Source organism: Acromyrmex echinatior, chromosome 14 (assembly GCF_024713525.1).
Source record: "Acromyrmex echinatior isolate Ae372 chromosome 14, ASM2471352v2, whole genome shotgun sequence".
Taxonomy (NCBI): Eukaryota; Metazoa; Arthropoda; class Insecta; order Hymenoptera; family Formicidae; genus Acromyrmex; species Acromyrmex echinatior.
In genome coordinates this window covers 4,784,919-4,805,901 of record NC_141865.1, presented here as the reverse complement: position 1 = coordinate 4,805,901, position 20,983 = coordinate 4,784,919, and the positions used below count along the sequence as shown (strand labels likewise).

The 20,983-nt window shown below is 29.3% G+C and overlaps 3 protein-coding genes across 3 annotated transcripts; all 3 read left to right on the top strand.

Moving 5' to 3' along the window:
• Positions 1-2: 2 nt before the first annotated feature.
• LOC105144679 (choline/ethanolamine transporter flvcr2a-like) lies at positions 3-4,847 on the top strand. The gene is made up of 7 exons (XM_011053732.2): positions 3-214; positions 287-518; positions 676-913; positions 1,620-1,831; positions 2,002-2,105; positions 2,444-2,554; positions 2,890-4,847. Exons 1-7 carry the CDS (start codon positions 3-5, stop codon positions 3,233-3,235), a joined length of 1,455 nt encoding a protein of 484 aa, XP_011052034.2. The 3' UTR covers positions 3,236-4,847.
• On the top strand, positions 4,588-8,402 carry LOC105144681 (choline/ethanolamine transporter flvcr2b-like). Its single transcript, XM_011053735.2, has 8 exons — positions 4,588-4,678; positions 4,791-5,046; positions 5,121-5,352; positions 5,502-5,739; positions 6,312-6,523; positions 6,611-6,714; positions 6,819-6,929; positions 7,240-8,402. The coding sequence occupies exons 2-8, from the start codon at positions 4,847-4,849 to the stop codon at positions 7,565-7,567; spliced, it is 1,425 nt and encodes a 474-aa protein (XP_011052037.1). The 5' UTR covers positions 4,588-4,678; positions 4,791-4,846; the 3' UTR covers positions 7,568-8,402.
• A 137-nt stretch (positions 8,403-8,539) lies between these two features.
• LOC105144683 (uncharacterized) lies at positions 8,540-14,852 on the top strand. Its single transcript, XM_011053736.2, has 2 exons — positions 8,540-11,952; positions 14,409-14,852. Exons 1-2 carry the CDS (start codon positions 11,941-11,943, stop codon positions 14,808-14,810), a joined length of 414 nt encoding a protein of 137 aa, XP_011052038.2. The 5' UTR covers positions 8,540-11,940; the 3' UTR covers positions 14,811-14,852.
• Positions 14,853-20,983: the final 6,131 nt, after the last annotated feature.

Below are 20,983 nucleotides of genomic sequence, written 5' to 3'. Positions count from 1 at the left end.
AAATGACAATGATGGAAGATAAAAGCCAAAGCGAGGTACCCACAATAAAAAATGCAATAAAAATAATAAAGCCTGGCGAACTAACCGACGTCGAACCATTAAAATTGAAAGTGTATAAAAAAAGATGGCTAATACTAATCATCTATATGATTTATTCTGGATCAAATTTTTTTCAATTAATAGAATACTCAATTATAACCAATGTAGTTACTAGGTATCACATTTTCTTCAAAATATGAACAATTTTGAACGGAAAAGTTTCAATGCCCTTTTTTGTATCATTTAGATATTATGGAGTGTCTTCGGTGATGGTTAATTGGACCTTGATGTTGTACATGGTACTTTACGCGATGTTTATATTTCCAACGTCGTACATGATAGACAAGTGCGGTCTGCGGTGGACCACCATCATAGGTGCCGGTATTAATTGTCTGGGTGCCTGGATAAAAACGTTTTCCATTCAACCCGATAGATTTTACGTTGTTTTCATTGGTCAATCGATAGTCGCATTCGCGCACGTAACATCTCTTAAATTACTTGATTAATCTTTAAAAATCTAGATATCGTTATAACTTTTCCCCATTCTCCTTTTTATGGTTATATTATTGTATTACTCTATATTATATGTCATGTTTATTTTTTAGAGAGTAGTAATTAGTTCATTTTATATATTAGATTATGATCGTGCCATTACCAGGACGTTTGGCCGCGCAATGGTTTCCTCCTGCCCAAATCTCGACCGCCACGTCTTTGGATATTTTTGGCATTCAATTGGGAACAGCGTTGGGTTCTTTTTTAGGGCCTATAATAGTGAAAAATCACAACAATCTGGATGACATCGGCAAAGATTTGTCACGTTTATGCTGGATAGTCGCAATCGTCTGCACAACTGCATTCGTTCTTATGCTTACATGTAAGTTCATCATCTATTACTAATGGTAACAAATAGTACTTTATCAATATAAATGTTTAAGTCTCACAAAAAATTAAACAGATCTGAACTGATATGAATAACATTTTCCTAGTTTATATTCTCCCACACATAGGAAATCATTCTTTAACTTAATAAAATAATGAAGAATCGAAATTATATGTTTGTATTGCACATATTAATATAAAATTTATATTTGTATGTACGCAATGTTAACTTTGGTAAATGAGATTTGAATTTGTCTTTTAGACAATCATTTATGAGTGATATTAAATCGAAACAATATCTTATAAATATTAATTTTTGAAAAACTGTCTTCCTCTTTAATATATCTATCAAATTATTAACGTACTTAAATTTTCTAATGACCATTTTTCGTTCCCTTTATCCGGGTATTTACTTTTATTTTTCACAGATACGCAGTGAACACAAGTTACATGTAACGTACCTATTAAATGTAATTTTCTCAATAATATAATTGTAATATAAAATACGTGTTACATTACAGTTATATTGTGGAGTGGGAATTACATCTAACAGGTACATTACATGTAACTTTGTATTCACTTGGTAACTACACACACAAGCAGAAGAGAAGAGGAAGAAGAACAATAAACCGCGAAATAATTAAAGATCCCTCACAGAAAGATTATCACGTTTTATTCTTCTCACTGTGCTTACATACCAGTATTTCAGAACGAACCGAAACTACCACCGAGCGAAACGCGGGCATTGCAAAAAATGAATCGGACGAAGAAAAGAGAGAAATTCATGGAGCCGATTAAAAGGCTCTACAGAAACAAAAACTTCATTTTGCTCTGTAATTCCTATGGTTTGAATATCGGCGTGTTCAGTGTTATATCTACATTACTCAATCAGATATTCCTCGCACACTTCGAGGTGAGCAAATGAATCTCGATGCGGCAGATTAAACATTATATATATAAAAAAAGAGAAATTTGAAAAAATAGTTATAAATTGATGTCAGCAATATCTAAATATATATTTATATATTTTTGTATACGTATCTAAAGACAAGATGTATGTATATGATACCAAATGTATTTTAGAATGGAGAAGAAGATGCAGGTAGAATTGGCTCAATCATAATTCTTATCGGTCTGGTCGGTTCTGTTAGTTTTGGTATCATCCTTGATAAAACGCATAAATACAAGTAAGAAAAATATTTGCAATTGTCTCAAAAAATTTAATTTTTCCCAATTATTTCCCAAATTATCTAATTTAATGTATAATTAATGTATATTTCATGTATATTTCATATATATTAGGTGTTGGAATTAATTCGTAGCGTTTTACAAGTGATGGGAAGTACTTTCATTAATGTATTTTTTAATGCTCATGTGAAATAAATAACATTCTTTCATTAAAAACGCTACGAATTAATTCCAACACCTAATATTTTTTTAATTTAATGTATATTTCTCTATGTAATTTAAATTTATTTTATCCTAAATTATGCGCGGAAATATTGACAACAATTTATATTTTCAGACAAACTGCCATGACTGTATATTTTCTTATATTTTGTGGTCAAATATTATTCACGGTGTTTACTTGCATGGGTATAAAATGGATGGTATACATGTCGGCGACTTTCTTAGGGTAACATACTGACATCCATATTTATGACCATATTAAAAATATTAATATTTCAAAAATGTATTATGTAAAATGATAAAAGTTAATCTTTTAACAATTTAGTAAAATATAATTGTTGCTCTCACACAGTGTTTTTATTAACATTTAAGATCTTTTTTTTCAATATATGTATATCAATATATGTATATCAAATAAATTGTGGAATTGTTATAAAAAAAACAATTGCAGAGTTTAAAATCATATTCATTTAGGACTTTTTTATTACATTTTATGATATATTTTAAACGTTATCTGTCAAAAGTCTTAAGAGATTTATTACATTTTATTATACGTTATAGATACTTTATGTCGGGATATATGGCAATGGGATATGATTTGTACACCGAATATACGTATCCAGAGTCGGAAAATATATCTGCAGGACTTCTCAACATAACAACTAGTATTTACGGCATTATACTGATTACATCGTTAGGATTATTAATGAACATGTACGGCGACATTCCGGTGCACATCGGCTTATGCTTGGCTTTGCTGCTCGGTTTCATTTTGACCGCTATAACAAAAGATGAGCAGAGACGACAAAACGCAAGAAAAAAAGCTCAATTTGAAGGAATCGCTAGAATTGAAAAGCAAACCGAAGGCGTTCCAGAAATGACTCAACTAACTTATAGTATTACTTAATTGTTACAAATAATCTTATTAAATGTTTCATAATGCTAATAAATTTTGAAACCAATATCGTTTTATTCATGTTCTAATTTTTATCAATTTTTTCTAAATAATATATTACAATAAAATGATTAAAAAGATTCATCTCACAATATGTGTGCGCAGATGAAAATTACATATTGCTTTTTAAAAAAATCGTATATTAAATCTTCTTTTTTTTACAAAAGGAACTCTTTGCCAACAAGTAATACCTTCATATTATCTCTATCATAAAACGGAATGAGATTTTTCCAAGAAGATTGACTTTACAATATGGTAGAAAAAAAGATTTAACGCCACATAGTAACGTTAACAAAATAATCAACGTTTCTTACATAACATTGAAATTAAAACTTGACAATTTCGTTTTAGAAATCGTTTTAAAAATTATAAATGGTCATCAATTCATTTTGACTTTTACTTAATTGTACTAACATTCTGTATAATATTTCATTTTACGCATTGAAAGACAAACTATTTGATGTTTGTAATTATAATTATTACTATAAATACAATTCTGATTGCCATAGTATAGGTCAGGTCTGTCCAATTTGAGCTCCGGAATCAACACGTGAAGTCATCGACGCAAAAAAATTCAGTAATAAAATAGTCATAAAATTGCAAGGACTGTAAAATGTTGATAAGCGTCACACACTCAATACTTTATAGTCCCCGAAATCTTACCTACATTGAATTTATTGCGTCGTTGGTTTTGGCTCTGAAGTTAAAATTGGATAAGCTTGATATTAGTAACACTAACTGTACGTATAATCCTATCAGCCAATATATGTAATTGGCAATCGAAAATTACTATAGTTATAGTTATTGTAAGCATAAAAATGGTTAAATTCACCATAAAAACAATTTAAATAGTTATAATTATACAGTCGTATTAGTATAATTTATATCAAACTTTTGTCTCTCAATTGCTTGAACAGAAATGCAATAGCATTTTATGTCGCAACGTAATGCATTTTATATTTACACTATACGTGTGTAAATTATTCAATACATCACAAGAATAAAATAAATAGCGCACAATATCGCACAGTTGTTTTAAAAACGAAAAAAAGTACTGCTTCTGATAAAAATGAATCTGATAAAAATCGTGATAAGACTAAGTATAAATCTTCTTAGATCTGTAAGCTAATAACATTACTTTATTTGTTCATGTATAGATAAGGTAAATTGTCGTGTGACATTAAACGAGTCCATCCGTGCAATAGAAATCTTATATGACTTGCAGTTACATTTCATCTCAATTTCAATCAATATCAATCTTTTTATCATTGTGTCATTTTCAAATCCGCGAAATGTGAACAATTTTGTAATTTTAAATACGGTTCTAAATCGCGCCACTTATATAAGATTATTATTCAAGATTTAATAAGGCAATCTTTGATAGTGTAATTAACGGTATGAAACTATACAATTTGATATATACTACACATTTCGGAAATGTTTTCGCACATATTGAAAACGAATTTCAAGCAAAGTATAGGATTAAAATTTTTCCAAACTTAAATAGATATACATCAAAGTTATACTTTACGGAATTTATTTTGCAAAAGAGTGAAAATAATAATGGGAGATAAAAGCCAAAGCGAAGTACTCACAAAAAAAGACCTAACAAAAATAATAGAGTCTGGCGAACCAACCGACGTCAAACAATTAAAATTAAAAGTGTACAAAAAAAGGTGGCTAATGTTAATTATCTTCATGATTTATGCTGGATCAAATTCTCAATGGATAGAATACTCAATTATAACCAACATAGTTATTAGGTATCATATTTTCCTCAAAATAAGAACAATTTTGAATGTAAAAGTGTCAATGCCCTTTTTTATGTACTATTTAGGTATTATGGAGTGTCTTCGATGATGGTTGACTGGACCTCGATGTCGTTCATGGCATTTTACATAGCGTTTATATTTCCAGCGTCGTACGTGACAGACAAATGCGGTTTGCGATGGACTATCACCATAGGCGCCGGTCTTAACTGTCTTGGTGCCTGGATAAAAACATTATCCATTCAACCCGATAGGTTCTATGTTGCTATCATCGGTCATTCAATAGTCGCTCTTGCGCAGGTTATATCTTTTAATTTACTTTATTAATCTCTATCAAAAATCTTGATATTATTATAACTTTTTCCTTTCCTCCCTTTTTATGATTAGATTATTACTCTGTATTCTCTACAATTTATGTAGAGAGTAGTAATTATTTCATTTTGTATCAGACTACAGTGCTACCGATACCAGGACGATTGGCCGCGCAATGGTTTCCTCCTGCCCAAATCTCGACCGCCACGTCTTTGAGTATTTTCGGCAATCAATTTGGAGTGGCGTTGTGTTTTCTTTTAGGTCCTATAATAGTGAAAAATCATGATAATTTGGATGATATCGGCAGAGATTTGTCACGTTTATGCTGGATGGTCGCAATCGTCTGCACAATTGCATTCGTTCTTGTGCTTACATGTAAGTTCATCATCTATTACTAACAGAACAAATAATAATTCGACAGTATAAGTGTTTAATTCTCATTTAAAATTTAAACAGATCTGAGCTGATACAAAAAATGTTTTCCTAATTTCTTTATACTCTCCCACACATGGGAAATCAATTTTTAACTTAATAAAATAATAAAGAACCAAAATTATGTATTTCTATTATATATATTAATATAAAATTTATACTTTTATGTATCCACGCAATGTGTTAACTTTGTTAAATGATATTTGAATGTGTCTTTTAGACAATCATTTATAATTGATGTCCTAAGTAACTTCTTCTAAATATTAATTGAAAAAAGCTATCCTTCAATATATCTATTTAATTTTTAATATACTTAAATTTTCCAATACAGCCTATAATCCACTTTAATCTCAATCCCTTTATCCGGGTTTTATTTTTATTTATTCCAGCTATATAATCACACACAAAGAGAGGAGAAGCGGAAGAAGGACGATAAACCGTTAATTAATTAAAGATCGCTCACACTCCAGGAAAAATTATCGCGTTTTAATCTTCTCAATGTGCTTTTGTATCAGTATTTCAGAACGAACCAAGACTACCGCCGAGCGAGACACGGGCATTGCAAAAAATGAATCGGATGAAGAAAAGAGAGGAATTCGTGGAGCCGATTAAAGGGCTTTGTAGAAACAAAAACTTTATCATGCTCTGTAATTCCTATGGTTTGAACGTTGGTGTATTTATTGCTGTATCTACTTTACTCAATCAGATATTCCTCGCACACTTCGAGGTGAACAACATCTAAAAACGTTTTCATATATTTTTGCAAATATATGTAAAAGTAAGATATATATGTATAATCGCTCATGTATTTTAGAATGGAGAAGAAGATGCAGGCAGAATTGGTTTAGCCATAATTCTCACTGGTATGGCCGGTTCTATTAGTTTTGGTATCATCCTTGATAAAACGCATAAATACAAGTAAGAAAAAAAGTTGCAAGTGTCTAAAAAATCTAATTAAAATTTGCTTTATCCTAAATCATGCGTTGGAAAAATCAAGAATAATTTATATTTTTTATTTTCAGACAAACTGCCATGACTGTATACTTTCTTACATTCTGTTGTCAAGTATTATTCGCGGTATTTATATGCATGGGTATAAAATCGATGGTGTACGTGTTGGCGATTTTTTTAGGGTAACATATCGACATTCATATTTATGCTACATTCATATTTATAAATTAAAAATATTATTATTTCAAAAATGTATTGTGTAAAAATGCAATAGAAGTTCATCTTTCAACAATTTAGTAAAATGAAATTATTGCTCTCACAGTTCTTACTATTATTTTAAGTTCTTTTTTCAATGCATATCAATCAAATTGTGATATAAAGCAATTATAAATTTTATCATATTTTTTTTTCTATTACATTTTATTTGATATATTTTAAACATCATCTGTCAAAAATCTTATAGATGTATGGATTACATTCTATTCGTTACAGATACTTTATGTCGGGTTATCTGACCATAGGATATGATTTGTGCACCGAATTTACATATCCAGAGTCGGAAAATTTGTCTGCGGGAATACTCAATATAACAACCAGCCTTTACAGCATGATACTCATTATATCATTAGGATTATTAATGAACACGTACGGCGACATTCCGGTGCACATCGGCTTATGCTTGGCTTTGCTGCTCGGTTTCATTTTGACCGCTATAACAAAAGATGAGCAGAGACGACAAGATGCAAGAAAGAAGGCTCAGTATGAAGGAATCGCGAGAATTGAAAATAATATGGATGGCGTTCCAGAAACTATTATCTAACTTATAGCATTACTTAATAGGCTTAGAACATACATAATGAAGGGCCATGACTCTAACCATGATGAAAGTACATTAGATGTGCTCATGCACATTTTATACATATATAAGAAGAATAGTATCCAGAAATTGCGCCATGTTGCCGCAGTTATTTGAAGTTGTCATTATGTTGCATTCTTTTCTTCGGAAATCGAAAAAAATATAAAATTCTGCATCCTTTTTTTCGAAAACTATTTGTACTTGACATATACTCATTTCCGCAATATGTCACTTCAAAGTTATCGCAATGTAAATGTTTAAAATGACCGCATCTCTGATTATACGCAGAATGGTACGAAATTCGTATCGAAAATAAGCACACCTAATATACTTCCACGATGGCTTCAACATCTATCTGTTCTTGTCTGAATGCTTCACCGTAGTAAGCATCGATTATTATTAGGTCTGTTCTCGTTGCTTGCACTTTTTCACTCAACATCTTCACTTTCTCTCTTTTTAACATCCAAATATATATCTATCCCATTTTAAATGCAAAAATATTTTGGGAATTTTAAACAACGCGAACAGACCTATTATGTAGTGTTAAGAGTGTTGTACTCTCGCCTTAGAACATATACACATGTATGTTCAAAACTCGCATATAAATCACGCGCAAACGCACAGCAAACAAGCTTTCAAACAAGGACAGATAGATGTTGGAGACACTTTTATTACATTGGTCAGATATGGCCTTTCACAATATGTATGTTCTAAGTTAATAGGCATAATATTAAATCGAATAATATTAAATCTTTCAATACTAATAAGAATAATAAATATCTAATCTGGTATAATTTTATTTATGTTCTAATTTTTATTAATATTTCACCTCCTAAATAATACATTAAATACAATAAATCGCTAAAAAATTAATCTCACATTATGTGAGATAAAAATTACACGTTGCTTTTTACGAGATTTTTACGTATATTAAATCTTTTTTTCTTTAAAAGGAACTTTTGCCAACATGTAATATAGCATACTTTCATATTGCCTCTACCATAAAATGGAACGAGATTACTCCAACAAGATTAACTTTACAGTATGGTAGAAAAAAAATTTAACTCCACATAGTATCTTTAACAAAATAAGCAATAAGAATCTTACATAACATTGAAATTAAAGCTTGATAATCCTTCTTCTTAAAAATTATGAATGATCATCAATTTGTCTTAATATTTATTTAACATTTTAGTATAATATTTCGTTTTATATTTGGTATTAATATTCCGCATGAAATAATTAATTTAAAATAGCAAGTGACCGTCACTGTAACAGATACGTCACTTTTAACATTTCCACAAATCTTTTGTTTGTTTTTATACAAACGTATAATACAAAAGTGACATAAATCATATATTGTAAAAAATGAGAATTATAAGTAAAATATGAACACAAAATAACAAATGATAAAATGGTCATATTTCAATAGAATTTAGAAATATATTTTTGAGCAATTTAAATATGAATAAAAATTCATATTAAATATAGTTAAACGGTGATAAAATATGTATAAATTTCTCATATTTTACTCAACGTTTAAAACATACGTCACATAAAGCTTAAAGCTTATCGGTAATCGTTAATCACGAAAGAAAAAATATATTTGTTATGTAAACATTATTTTCCCACTGTGAAGTAATATTTTCTCTGTCAGAATCTTTTTTTTCTCTTTATCGAATATCCTTATGCTAATTTTAATCTTTTAAATACTAAAAAGAATTCTATTTTATGGTGATTGTCTTCAAACATTTAGTCTAAAAATAATATAGGAACGCAAAAGTCATATGGATTCTGCGCACATATCGATGAATAAAAGATGCCATTTCGAGCGTTAACGCGAAATCTTTATCGACAAAGAGGAAGACAACCTCAGCGTTGTTTTTAGATATCACAAAGCCACGGAAATGAACGCCGCATAATACGCTGCATTTGACGTGTGACATGACGGACGCGCCTACCACTTGTTACTCGATCAGAATACTTGATATACTCAATCAGAGAACAAAAGTTCTCTCGACACGCGAACTATTATATCGCATGCTTTCGATCAATCCGACACTCATGTCGTCTGTCTGCGACAGCGTTGTAATCTCAATTTCGCGAGTCGCACGATAGCGCACCGCGCGCTCGTCTTTTCTATTTATCTTTCTTATCGTGCGAGAATACAAGAAAGTAAGTTGAACGTCAAAATTTTTCAGACAGAAATTATTTCCTTCCTCTTATTTGCAGTAAATATCTGCACGCAGATGTGCGCTAGCAGTAACTTTACGCGCAAACATTCCTAGATCTTAAAGGAATTTTGTGCATTTTTGTCAAAGGCTGCAAGATAAAAAGTCTCTGAATCTCTCTGTTTTATAATCAACAGGCTCGAAAAATTTGCACGAAGAAGTAAAAGAAATATTAGAAAAAGAGTCTAACATTAAGGAATTCTGGTTGAAAATGAACAAATTTTCTGATTGAATCTATTATAATTCTAGTTGAGATAATCCAAATTTTGATTGATATGCTCAGAATTTTGATTAAATCAAAGATTAAATTATTTATTATTCTTCTTGTGGTTTTTGTTTACTAAAAATTGAATCAAAAAAAGAATAATCGATTCCAGTTTCATATTGAGAAATTTCTCTCTCGTTAAGATTTAATTAAAATATATCTTCTGTATTAAATGTGATGAGTGACAGTTGCAAAGTAAATGATAAAAAGACAGAGATTTAAAATAAGACAAGTTCAAGGCGATAAAAACCTTGTAAAAGCGAATATCACGAGCAAATGCCGCATCATAAGCTGTGATGCGCGATCGATGATACGCTTCAGTCGGCAAGTTCTAAGTACGGACAAGTCAGAATTCTAATTAACGTCGTCACTCAACATCACTGTCAAATCGGCGATTAATTCGCGCGCCACGTTTCTGAATCGTCCCAAGCGAATTTATATTAGGCGAACAAGCAGCGATCTTACGAATTCATAAGGTATGCATTACAGTTGCGCGCGTGATCTTAAATTCCAGACACGTCCTTAATTCACGCAAGCCATTACAACACCCGCTACTACAATGAATGTGTTCCCGCTTCCATGCTTAAAACACCCAAATGATGAAAAGCATTGATCCGGTTCTCACCAATGGACGCACATGTGCATACGTTGTTATTATCTAAATTAATTTCCATTCTTAGAATATAGCTTATGCAAATCGAAGAAAACTAAGTAACATTTCTGACATAATTATAGCATTCTTATTATTAGGGCACTTATTATGGAATCTTTTAAAATAAACTCTATGATCAAAATTATTCCATCTTTCTTAGGAAGATCTTCCTTAGGAAACACAATAGAAATCTAGAAAAACAATTAATAACTAAACAATTTCGATCGAAATCTATTCCAAATAATTCCATAATTTAATATATCTAGTTTTGATTCTAAAATATCTATCTTGAACTCTAGAAGTGGATATGCGAAAAAAATGCAATATATATCATTTATCCTTTGATCCGGTCTCCATCAAAGGATACATGTGTAGGTATACAATGTTATTGTTATTTAAATTAATTTTCATTCTTAAGATAGCTTGTATGAATCGATAAAAACTATCTGACAAACAAACTAACTTTTCTGACATAATTATCATCCTTCTCATTATTAATTTCGATTCTAAATTCTAGAAGTAACGCAGAAGAAATGTAATAATTTATCCTGCACATATAAACTCGAGAATATTTCATTTCCCTGAAAACTCGTTGCCATTGCTTCCTGCGAATTCGAATGCAGTGCTTATCAACATTCAAATCGCTAATTTGGTACACAGTGAGAAACACACCGCGGAATATATTCTATCACGATAGTAAAACGTATTTACAGATATCTATTCATGTATACCAATGTATTATACGTAACATTTCACTGTATGTGTGCAGCAACTTAGATATGAAAATTCGACAGTTATAGAAGAATACAAACGTACCAAGTAACATACGTTCGATATTTAATTCGTCTAGCGTCACGACTTTTATACGGTTCCGTTTCCTCAAATAAAACGAAACCAACTGAACCGTAAGTTCAACATAAAATTGACATATATCCAGAATACAACACAGAGACGTCATTCCGCCCCGTCGCGAACATTCTTAACACGTAATATGAGTATTGTATTATGAAACAGCAACGAAACGAAAAACGAAATCGTTTTCGTCCTCACCTTGTTTCGTATTCACGAAGCTTAGGCACCAATCTGATACATCGGTAGTTTCGCATATAAAGACAGAATCGGCGGTTCAGCAAAGAACAGTCCGAAGTTTTTCAGCGCACGTTTAGCAGCGATATTAACATCAGCAAAAATGAGAGAGACGGTAAAACACTGTTAAATATCAAAGGAGCAATGATAAACCAAACCCGTGAGTTAAATAATCTTTTAGAAGATAAATGCCTTTTAACATAGTCTAGCTGGATTTTAAATGCTTATATTCTGTGTGAATTTATATGTATGTTATATAGTCCTTTAAACTGCGAGCCGAAATGATTTTTCGGTCTTGAAACGCAAACTCCATTAAACTACTGCAGTAACATCACAAGTTAAATTGACTAACAATTTAACAATCCGATGTCCATTAACATCTTAGAACGATCTTAGTAATGCTGAATGACATATTAAAATCTATAAATAATTTTATTGCGAAAAATATTACCTCGACCGGGGTCAAACTCGGATCTCTTGTATTCCATACAAGAGCGTTCTAAGTCTTTAAACCACCAAAGGATGAGCATCGAATTGTTAAATTGCTAGCAATTTAACTTGCGATATTACTGCAATAATTCAATAAAGTTATTAGGTGTTGGAATTAATTCGTAGCGTTTTTTAATGAAAGAATGTTATTTATTTCACATGAGCATTAAAAAATACATTAATGAAAGTACTTCCCATCACTTGTAAAACGCTACGAATTAATTCCAACACCTAATAGTTTTAAGACCGAAAAATCATTTCGACGCGTAGTTTCAAGGACTACAAACGTAATATATAAATTCACATAGAATTATACAAACACTTAAGATCTAGCTTGACTGTTAAAAAGCATTTATCTCCTATTGATTGTGTATTTATACGTACAGTCCTATGAAATTCTTTAATATTAATATTAAAGACTTTAACATTAAATAACTTCTGGTTATTTTTAACTTCCATATGTATCAAAATCAATCCATTTCTGTAATTAGTTTCAAAGTCATATCAACGTTAATATACTTAGTTAATAGAAGAGAAGGTATTATGGCCAGTGTATTGTGGCCCCTCTTAATATCTTCGCTATTAAGTGGCGAATTCTAGCGATTATGGAATTATTTGTTCAGTAGGTTGCCGTTACATTATGACGCTAATATATCAATAATCAATAGCCAGCACTTATTATAATGCAATTTTTTAATTTCAAAATGTTTCTGAAATACATTTTAGCTTTTTAAATTTAATTAAACCTACTTCCTTATTTTTCTTAAACTTGAGCGTATTATCACATTTAAAAATGTATGCAAATAAATGTATATATATTTTTTTGTTAATGTTAATTTTATAACCAAATATTGTTTTCTACACAAAATTAATTTTTTAAGACTATTTTTATGAAAGGCCACATTACCACTCATATTTTTCTTCGAGTCATTATGCAATGTCATCACATTTTTATTAGTGTTCTAAATAATAAATAAATTTGTAACTTTGAATCCAGAATCAATTTAACAACTATTTGACGAATATAATTGTCAAGTTTAAATTTAAATATTGATTATTAACAAAGTTATTGTATAAAATGTAACTGGATGCCATAATACTATCTTCTCTATAAACTAAATTTGAATCAAAAGTACATTTTTCTGAGTTAAATTATTTAACTCCATTGTTTTAGTTACACTAAGTTGAGGTCATATTAAGTAGAAGTAGCAGTAAGATTCATAGAAATAATTAAAAATAATTAAAATTGGGTATAATTAAACATTATAAATTTAATAACGTATTTCATTTAGTTCCATCAAAAATTCGAAGCGTTTCTCTCACTGCCGAAGAACTTTCGTGAGTTAATCTCATTGTTTTAATTATAATAAATTAAGATCATATTGAAGAAAACAACAGCGACTTGTAGAAATAATTAAAAATCATTCAAGTTGAATATAATTGGTTATAATAAATTTAATACTATATTCTCCATTTGTTTCTTGCAAAGATATTCGACGCGTGTATTTCTCTCGTTACCGAAGAAACTGTTAATGGTCTCGTTAAACAACGGATCTGGCACACTAAGGAATATCGTGAACAATATGATCGCCAGATAATGATAGTAACGCAATAACAGTGCGCAAGTGCTTTTGCCAAGAGTTCTGATCCGCTGCTGGCGAAACGGCGGAGATATATAGATAATTGCTTTCCATCATGAACAAAATGTTCGCTATAACGATGAAATATTATTTACGAGATCTGAGTATTTTAATAGGCAAAAGTTATAAAACGTTTTACATTTTTACGATGCATTCTATTTGCTAACTAAACTAAAACGTTTTAAACTTCTGTACGAAAAGATTATAATATATTTACTTATTTTATTTTTCGTCCATTTAAAATACGTAAATATGTATAAAATGTGCTTTAAATAGATGAACATTGTTAAAAAGGAACAACTTTCGATATTCGCGAAATAAATAAGCAGACATCGGATAAACGAATCGGAATGAAAATAACACTCTGGTTCGGACATTCGAGCGCATGTCACATGCGCCTCTCTTTATTTAAATTAAATCGATTCTCTGTACTTTTTTCCAGCTCATCCTCGTCCTCCTTTATATCGGACTAGCGGTGACATCAGATTTATCAGGGTATAAGCCCAGGGGTTGGCGTCCTAATGGCCGGCATTTTAATCCCTACAACAATCGATTGCATGCGTATTACGATGCTCCGGGATTACAAAGCTACGGACCCCAGGATACCGCAGCTATCTATCGCGACCCGTTACTCACCACGACGACTATACGGCCACGAACCACCACTGTAAAAACCACGACAACACCTCGCAGCAGGGAACCTACGACAGCGCCGAACGAACAATCCGAGGACGATTTCGAGACGACGAATCCGGCTCTAGCCATCGCGAATTCTTTCGCGTTTAATCGGCCTGTATATGTCTACAATACCTTTCCTTTTCTACCGGCTCAGATTATTGTATAGATAATAATACAAAAACGAAGATTATATCTGTATAGTGAAATAGACATTGAATGAATAATGAAAATTTTTATCCCATCCACTGATGTGTATATATTTATATTAGAGATATATAAATCATTGCTATGAATATTTATATATGTATATTTACCACATTGAAAACAAAGTTACGAAATTTGAATAAATATTTTAGATAATACCAATGGGACCATTTACTTACAGTAAAGAAGTATTTGTTTAATTAAATAAAATTATATTTAATTTAAAAATATCATTTTTTTAATTCAAATAAATATTTAATTTCTGCAATGGTCTTATTGATATACTATCTAAACAAATATTTATTCAAATTTTTCGTAAATTATTTTTTAGTATAGTGATATATACAGGATGTCCCAAAAAAGTCAGGTCACCCGAATAAAATATAAGTTTTACAGAAAAGAGTTGCAAAACAAATGTTGCAGGGTTCAAAAAGATCTATTTACTGATTGTATTAATTTGATCTTGGGTGTCGTCAGATCAAGGAATATACCAATCAGATGCAAAAGCTCAATGAGCGATTGTGCTTCTGGTTGTAGTGGCTGCGATTGATTTGGACACTTTTCAGTACTTTTATTCTTATTTTACGTCTAATAAACGACAAACACAGAATGATGATTACAAAGCACTTAAAATGTGTGAGCGTCCAAATCGATCACAGCCTGTATCTCGTCAGTGAATTAGATAACATTCCAAAACGTTCTCTCTGGCAAAAAATTTTATTCGAAATATATAATACACGTATACTATAACACGTCGAATAAAATTTTCTTCAAAGAAAACATTTTTTAGAGCGTAACTTTATTGAGTAAAAAACATATATTTTAAACATTTAGCCTAGGCTTACTTACTCTAAACAGTAATATACGAAATATACTTTACCAACAACGGTGTATCAAGTTCACATTAAAAAAATCTTTACTGACAGAGCAGGTATTTAGACATCTCCACGGAGCAATTTTTAGGCAACTCCTTTGTTCACGTTGTGGCGGTGTGAGAGGCTGGCGGCAAAGAGAAACCTAAGAGAAGTGGCAGAGGCTATGCCAGCCTTTTTCCTGTTACGTCGAAATCGCCCGTACACTACCGCCATCCATTTTCAGTTTGGGAATTACGTGACACACATTTTCTGACACTATCGATAAAATCGGATCGAAAGTAGATGTGGTTCGTCTCCGTACTAAATCCTGAGGATAGAAGCATACCGACTATCCATAGGAGGGATAGTTTAATGAGTCATTTGCTTGAACGAACAAATTTTAATTTCGCATCTCCTACTATGTAAATAAAAGTTGTTGAATTTTAATAAACGAAATTGAAGATTCAAACAAGTTGATTTAGTGAATTTTGTCTTATATATAATATTTATCTTATATAAAATTATGAAGTTATGTGTTTCGTTATGCAAATTTCAGCCCGTTTTTACATAATTATTAGTATGTATCAAAATCTCTATAATTTCTAGTAATTATAGAGACTTTTAATAAATTGAATCTTTTCTAAACATATATTGTTAATTTAAGGTATAATTTAGCAAAAACGAGCTGTAGAGGCCCTCCACCACCCCCGCCAATTTTATTGGCGGTCCTCTTTTTTTTGTAAGTATACTCACCCATAAAACAAACGAGCTACTAATAAATTTAGTAGCCCGTTTTTGCAGGTAAGTATATCTTTAATTTATTTTGTTATTTTTATGTCTAATTATTTTATTGTATTCCACTAATGAAATTATAATATCTTTTTTTAATATTATTCTTTATTGCATTATCCTTTATACAATTAATATTACAATTATAATACAAATTATTTATAATACAATATACAATTATCAATGCTGTTCAAAATATAATAAAAATGATAATATAATATATATATAATGATATATAATATAGAAGCATAATTAACAAATTTTAGTAATGCGAAATTATACGAAAACGTCGAAAATACATACGATAACACAAATTTTTCTAAACCAATGTTTAATGAAATATTGAAACGTAGAAAATAATACTAACAACAAGATCATATTTACTATTAATTATTAATTTACGAATATAAAATTTAATAATATCGCGATAAAAAGTCATTAATATATTTATAACAACACTTTCATCACGTTCAAGATAACTATCTCAATATCAAAATCCCTCCACCTTGTGATACGCTGTTTAGTTCGATACACAGTTATTCGATACAAAGAAGAACAATCTTCATAAGGAGAGTGAACTTAAACTTTTATTCTGATTCTACATAAAATTCATAAGATCCATTTGCAAAGAAAAGTTAATTCATCAAATACCAGTGATTTTGTTACAGGAGGATGTGAATCTCGAATTTTTCAAACTACTTACGATAGTAATAATTTTGGCCAAGAATGTCAATTACAATTACTATATTTATCATATCTTTAATATAATATTAAAATTCGCGAGAAAATATGTTCTGCCACACATCACTAAAAATCATCCCTTATTAAAAATAAACGAATAGAATGATTTCCTTATGCAATAGTTGGTTACGAAGAAATATATTTAATAATAATAAAATACATGCGTTATTATAATTTTTTATATGTATGGGTATAAAAGTTTCTCGGGTACCAACTGTTCGAGATAAATTGAACCTGCTAATAATGGGATTTTTTAAAAATTATATATAATACTTTTATACTAAACAATTTATTATATAAAAGTTAACAACTCCTTATGTTGTATTTTGTACTTTCCAAAAATTTAATTATTAATATCTCATTAATATGAGGGTACCCATTTGACTTATCTCGAATTTTTTTTTATACCCACATAATTAAATTTTTGTACTCACGACAACATTATTTTAAAAAAAATAAAGCATTTTGATAAAAATTATCTAAATTAAAAACCAAAATTTATTAAATCTTATAATATCGTATAATCTTATAATATCTGCATATATTTTATCATAAAAAAGTATATATATATATATATATATATATATATATATACACACACACACACATATATAATATATAATATATATACACATAAATTAATAATTAATAATATTCTGAGTGGCGGGATGTCCAATACCTAAAAACAATTTTTTAAATAACAATTAGACAATTAAATATACACATTCGTAATCACATTTTTGTTAAAGCAAAAAATAAGCAAATTACTTGTATAAAATTTAAATTTATTTACTTAATAATTTGGATTTAAACAAATAATCATTCTATCCATATTAATCATACTAAATTCCTTCGTCATTGAGATAGTCTATTACTAACATTATTACTAGTGGCAGAACATTTTGTAAAATTAAGAAAGCGATGAAAATTGTATCCTAAAATATATCACTGAATTAATTTCGCAACTGAACTTTAAAATATGTGTAGCAATTGTTATTGAATCATTGATAAAATTATTACTTCCAGGAACTAACGAGAAAATAGAGATTAATTCCGATCTTATACAAGAATCTCCAACGGAACACCTAAACTGGACTTTACGGAAAGCGACGAGGAATAACTCTCCATGTGAAAATAATTACGACTTTATCGATATAAACCACGTAATCAGTAACATCCATCTGACGCAAAGGATAGCAATGAGATCTTTGTATATAATAAATGTATATAATAAATTGTATATAAATTAATCACTAAGATATTTATAAGTTATAATTCTGTTCTAATATTAAAAATGTAAATGTCAAAAAGCAAGAAGTTAATATTTAATTATTGCTTCAGTCAAAGCTCCAATCTTTATGATTTATTTAATAAATATGTATACCATTATAAATACGAAGAAAAATTGACGATTTTAAACATCAAATTTTTAATTAGAATTCACTTAAAATTATTAATAACTTTTTGATATTCAAAATAAAATAATCCAAATTAAAAAAGTTTCAAGATAAAACATTTGTTAAATTTGTGAAATTAATAAACAATTCTTGTTATCATATGTTTCATCGATTTCGTATAATTTACAATAAAGTAACAAAAAATTTGATTTACTATGACAAGATAAATGCTGTTTGTATTGAATAAATATTCAATACTGGTATACATATACATTCCAATAAATATATAATTTATTAGCAATTATTATGCAAATTATAAAAGTAAATATGATGACATTTATCTGGACATAGTTTACATAAATTCTATATCACGTACCTATTATTATCATACATACATTTATTTACAATAAAAGTAATTACGATATTAACGCGTTACATAATTTGTACATATATAGAATTTTACAAAAAAGTTTAATTTTAGGGGAGCTGAAAAGGAAATGAAATTTAAAATTAATTTAAAATTTTATTTAATTTTTAATCCCTCCTTTCCAATTATTAAGTATACACAGATAATGTCTATGTATCTACCTACCATATTATATATATAGTTTACTGTTTAAATTTATTATGTGATATTTTTTAATTTAATTATATTTATTTTTTATTTTAAAAATAAAATTTAATTACCCGATCGCGAAATTTATTTAAGTATCATTTAATTTGTAATAATTTAATTTCTTAATTTGGAATAGTTATGTTTATCTCTATCTATCCATACATATTGTATCTATACCTATACAGTCCCTACCTACCCATATTTTTATTTATTTGTTGCCTATTGTTTGCCTATTTGAGTATATCTACCTCCACTCGTATATTCCTACCTATACATTATCTACTTCATAAGCAATAACACCGCGAATATATGTGATACGTTAATGAATGCATTCATCAGAGAAAGTAGTTTTTCAATTGTTGTAAAAAATTCTTTAATACGATTTGGTTTGGTTCCTTATAAATTTAAATGTATAAACCAATCATGTTGAAGAATTTTACAACAGTTGCAAAGCTGCTTTCTCTGCTGAATAGAGAGCTAACGCTTAACCATCTTCTATAGTATGCTGATAAATTCAACGGGATGACCTAATCGCGATCATAATAATAATAAATAAGTAATAAGTAATTATTAAAACAGGCTTTCAATCTTTAAAATACAAAAAAAATTAACAAATAATTATTAATAGGGCTAATGAGAGTCAACATGGATAATCAAACGTAAGTTTTGTAGATTAAAAAAAATCTACAAAACTTACACTTGATTATCCGCGCTGACTCTCATTAACCCTGTTGTTTATTAGTTATTTTTGTATTTTAAATATAACCAATATTTAAAAAAAAATATAAGAACTCGCAATTTGCGAGCAAGTTACCCTCCCGAATATTCAATTTATTATTATCTTTATACACTGAGAAAAAAAATGTGTTCAACTAATTACACACATGTAGTTGTTTGAAGATTTGGTTAATTCAACAAATTTTATTTAATCGAATTTAACCGTAGTCTATTTAATATTGAACAGTTCGTCAAGCAGACTACGAAAAAATTCGATTAAATAAAATTTGATAAAATAATCAAATCTGCAAACAATTAAATGTATTCGTTAAACAAATTTTTTTTCAGTGTACATGTACTTTTAAAAACTTAAATTGATGTTACACACCAACCTACTTCATATACTCTTAGATATTCTTTTTTCTTTTGACCAGATTGAACTCACCTTTCGTTGCTCCTGGTCAATATTCTGGCTTCATATGCCAGAAATAATCGACAATAAGCAGAAATACTGCCGATTGCTGCCGACTAATATTGTCGGCAATAAGCGTAAGATTTTACGCTTGTGTACGATGCGCGAAACACGAACGCGTCGCGAAGGGACCATCATATCAATGAATTTGATTAAATATGAATAATTATTAATAATAATAATAATAATAATTCCATTAATATATAACAAAGAAATGTCGCGTTTATTCTCTATTTGCGTTTATTTTAAATTAAAAATATAAATATTCGATTAAAAATAAATCTAAATTTTTAAAATCTTTAAGTCAATAACGTTTTTATTTCAAAAGTCTCGAATATTAAATTAGGTATTAAATTTTTTAATATAAACATTGCTATATAAAAAAAAACAAAATTTTAATTTAAAAATAAACTAAAAATGACTAAATCGATTATCATCCGATAAAATTCAAGGCCCATGTACGTATTTTTAACGATTCGAACGATTTGATGCTAAATTTCATCTCAAAGCATGCAGAGATGAGAAATTCAAATGAATGATGTAAGATCC

Bases quoted from the DNA above. Each gene is read 5' to 3' on its own strand.
- LOC105144679 (XM_011053732.2), top strand. From the start codon at position 3: ATGACAATGATGGAAGATAAAAGCCAAAGCGAGGTACCCACAATAAAA. The intron at 519-675 runs GTAACATCTCTT...TTTATATATTAG, and splicing joins CGATAGTCGCATTCGCGCAC to ATTATGATCGTGCCATTACC. The intron at 914-1,619 runs GTAAGTTCATCA...CTTACATACCAG, and splicing joins ATTCGTTCTTATGCTTACAT to TATTTCAGAACGAACCGAAA.
- LOC105144681 (XM_011053735.2), top strand. From the start codon at position 4,847: ATGGGAGATAAAAGCCAAAGCGAAGTACTCACAAAAAAAGACCTAACA. The intron at 6,524-6,610 runs GTGAACAACATC...CATGTATTTTAG, and splicing joins TATTCCTCGCACACTTCGAG to AATGGAGAAGAAGATGCAGG. The intron at 6,930-7,239 runs GTAACATATCGA...TATTCGTTACAG, and splicing joins GTGTTGGCGATTTTTTTAGG to ATACTTTATGTCGGGTTATC.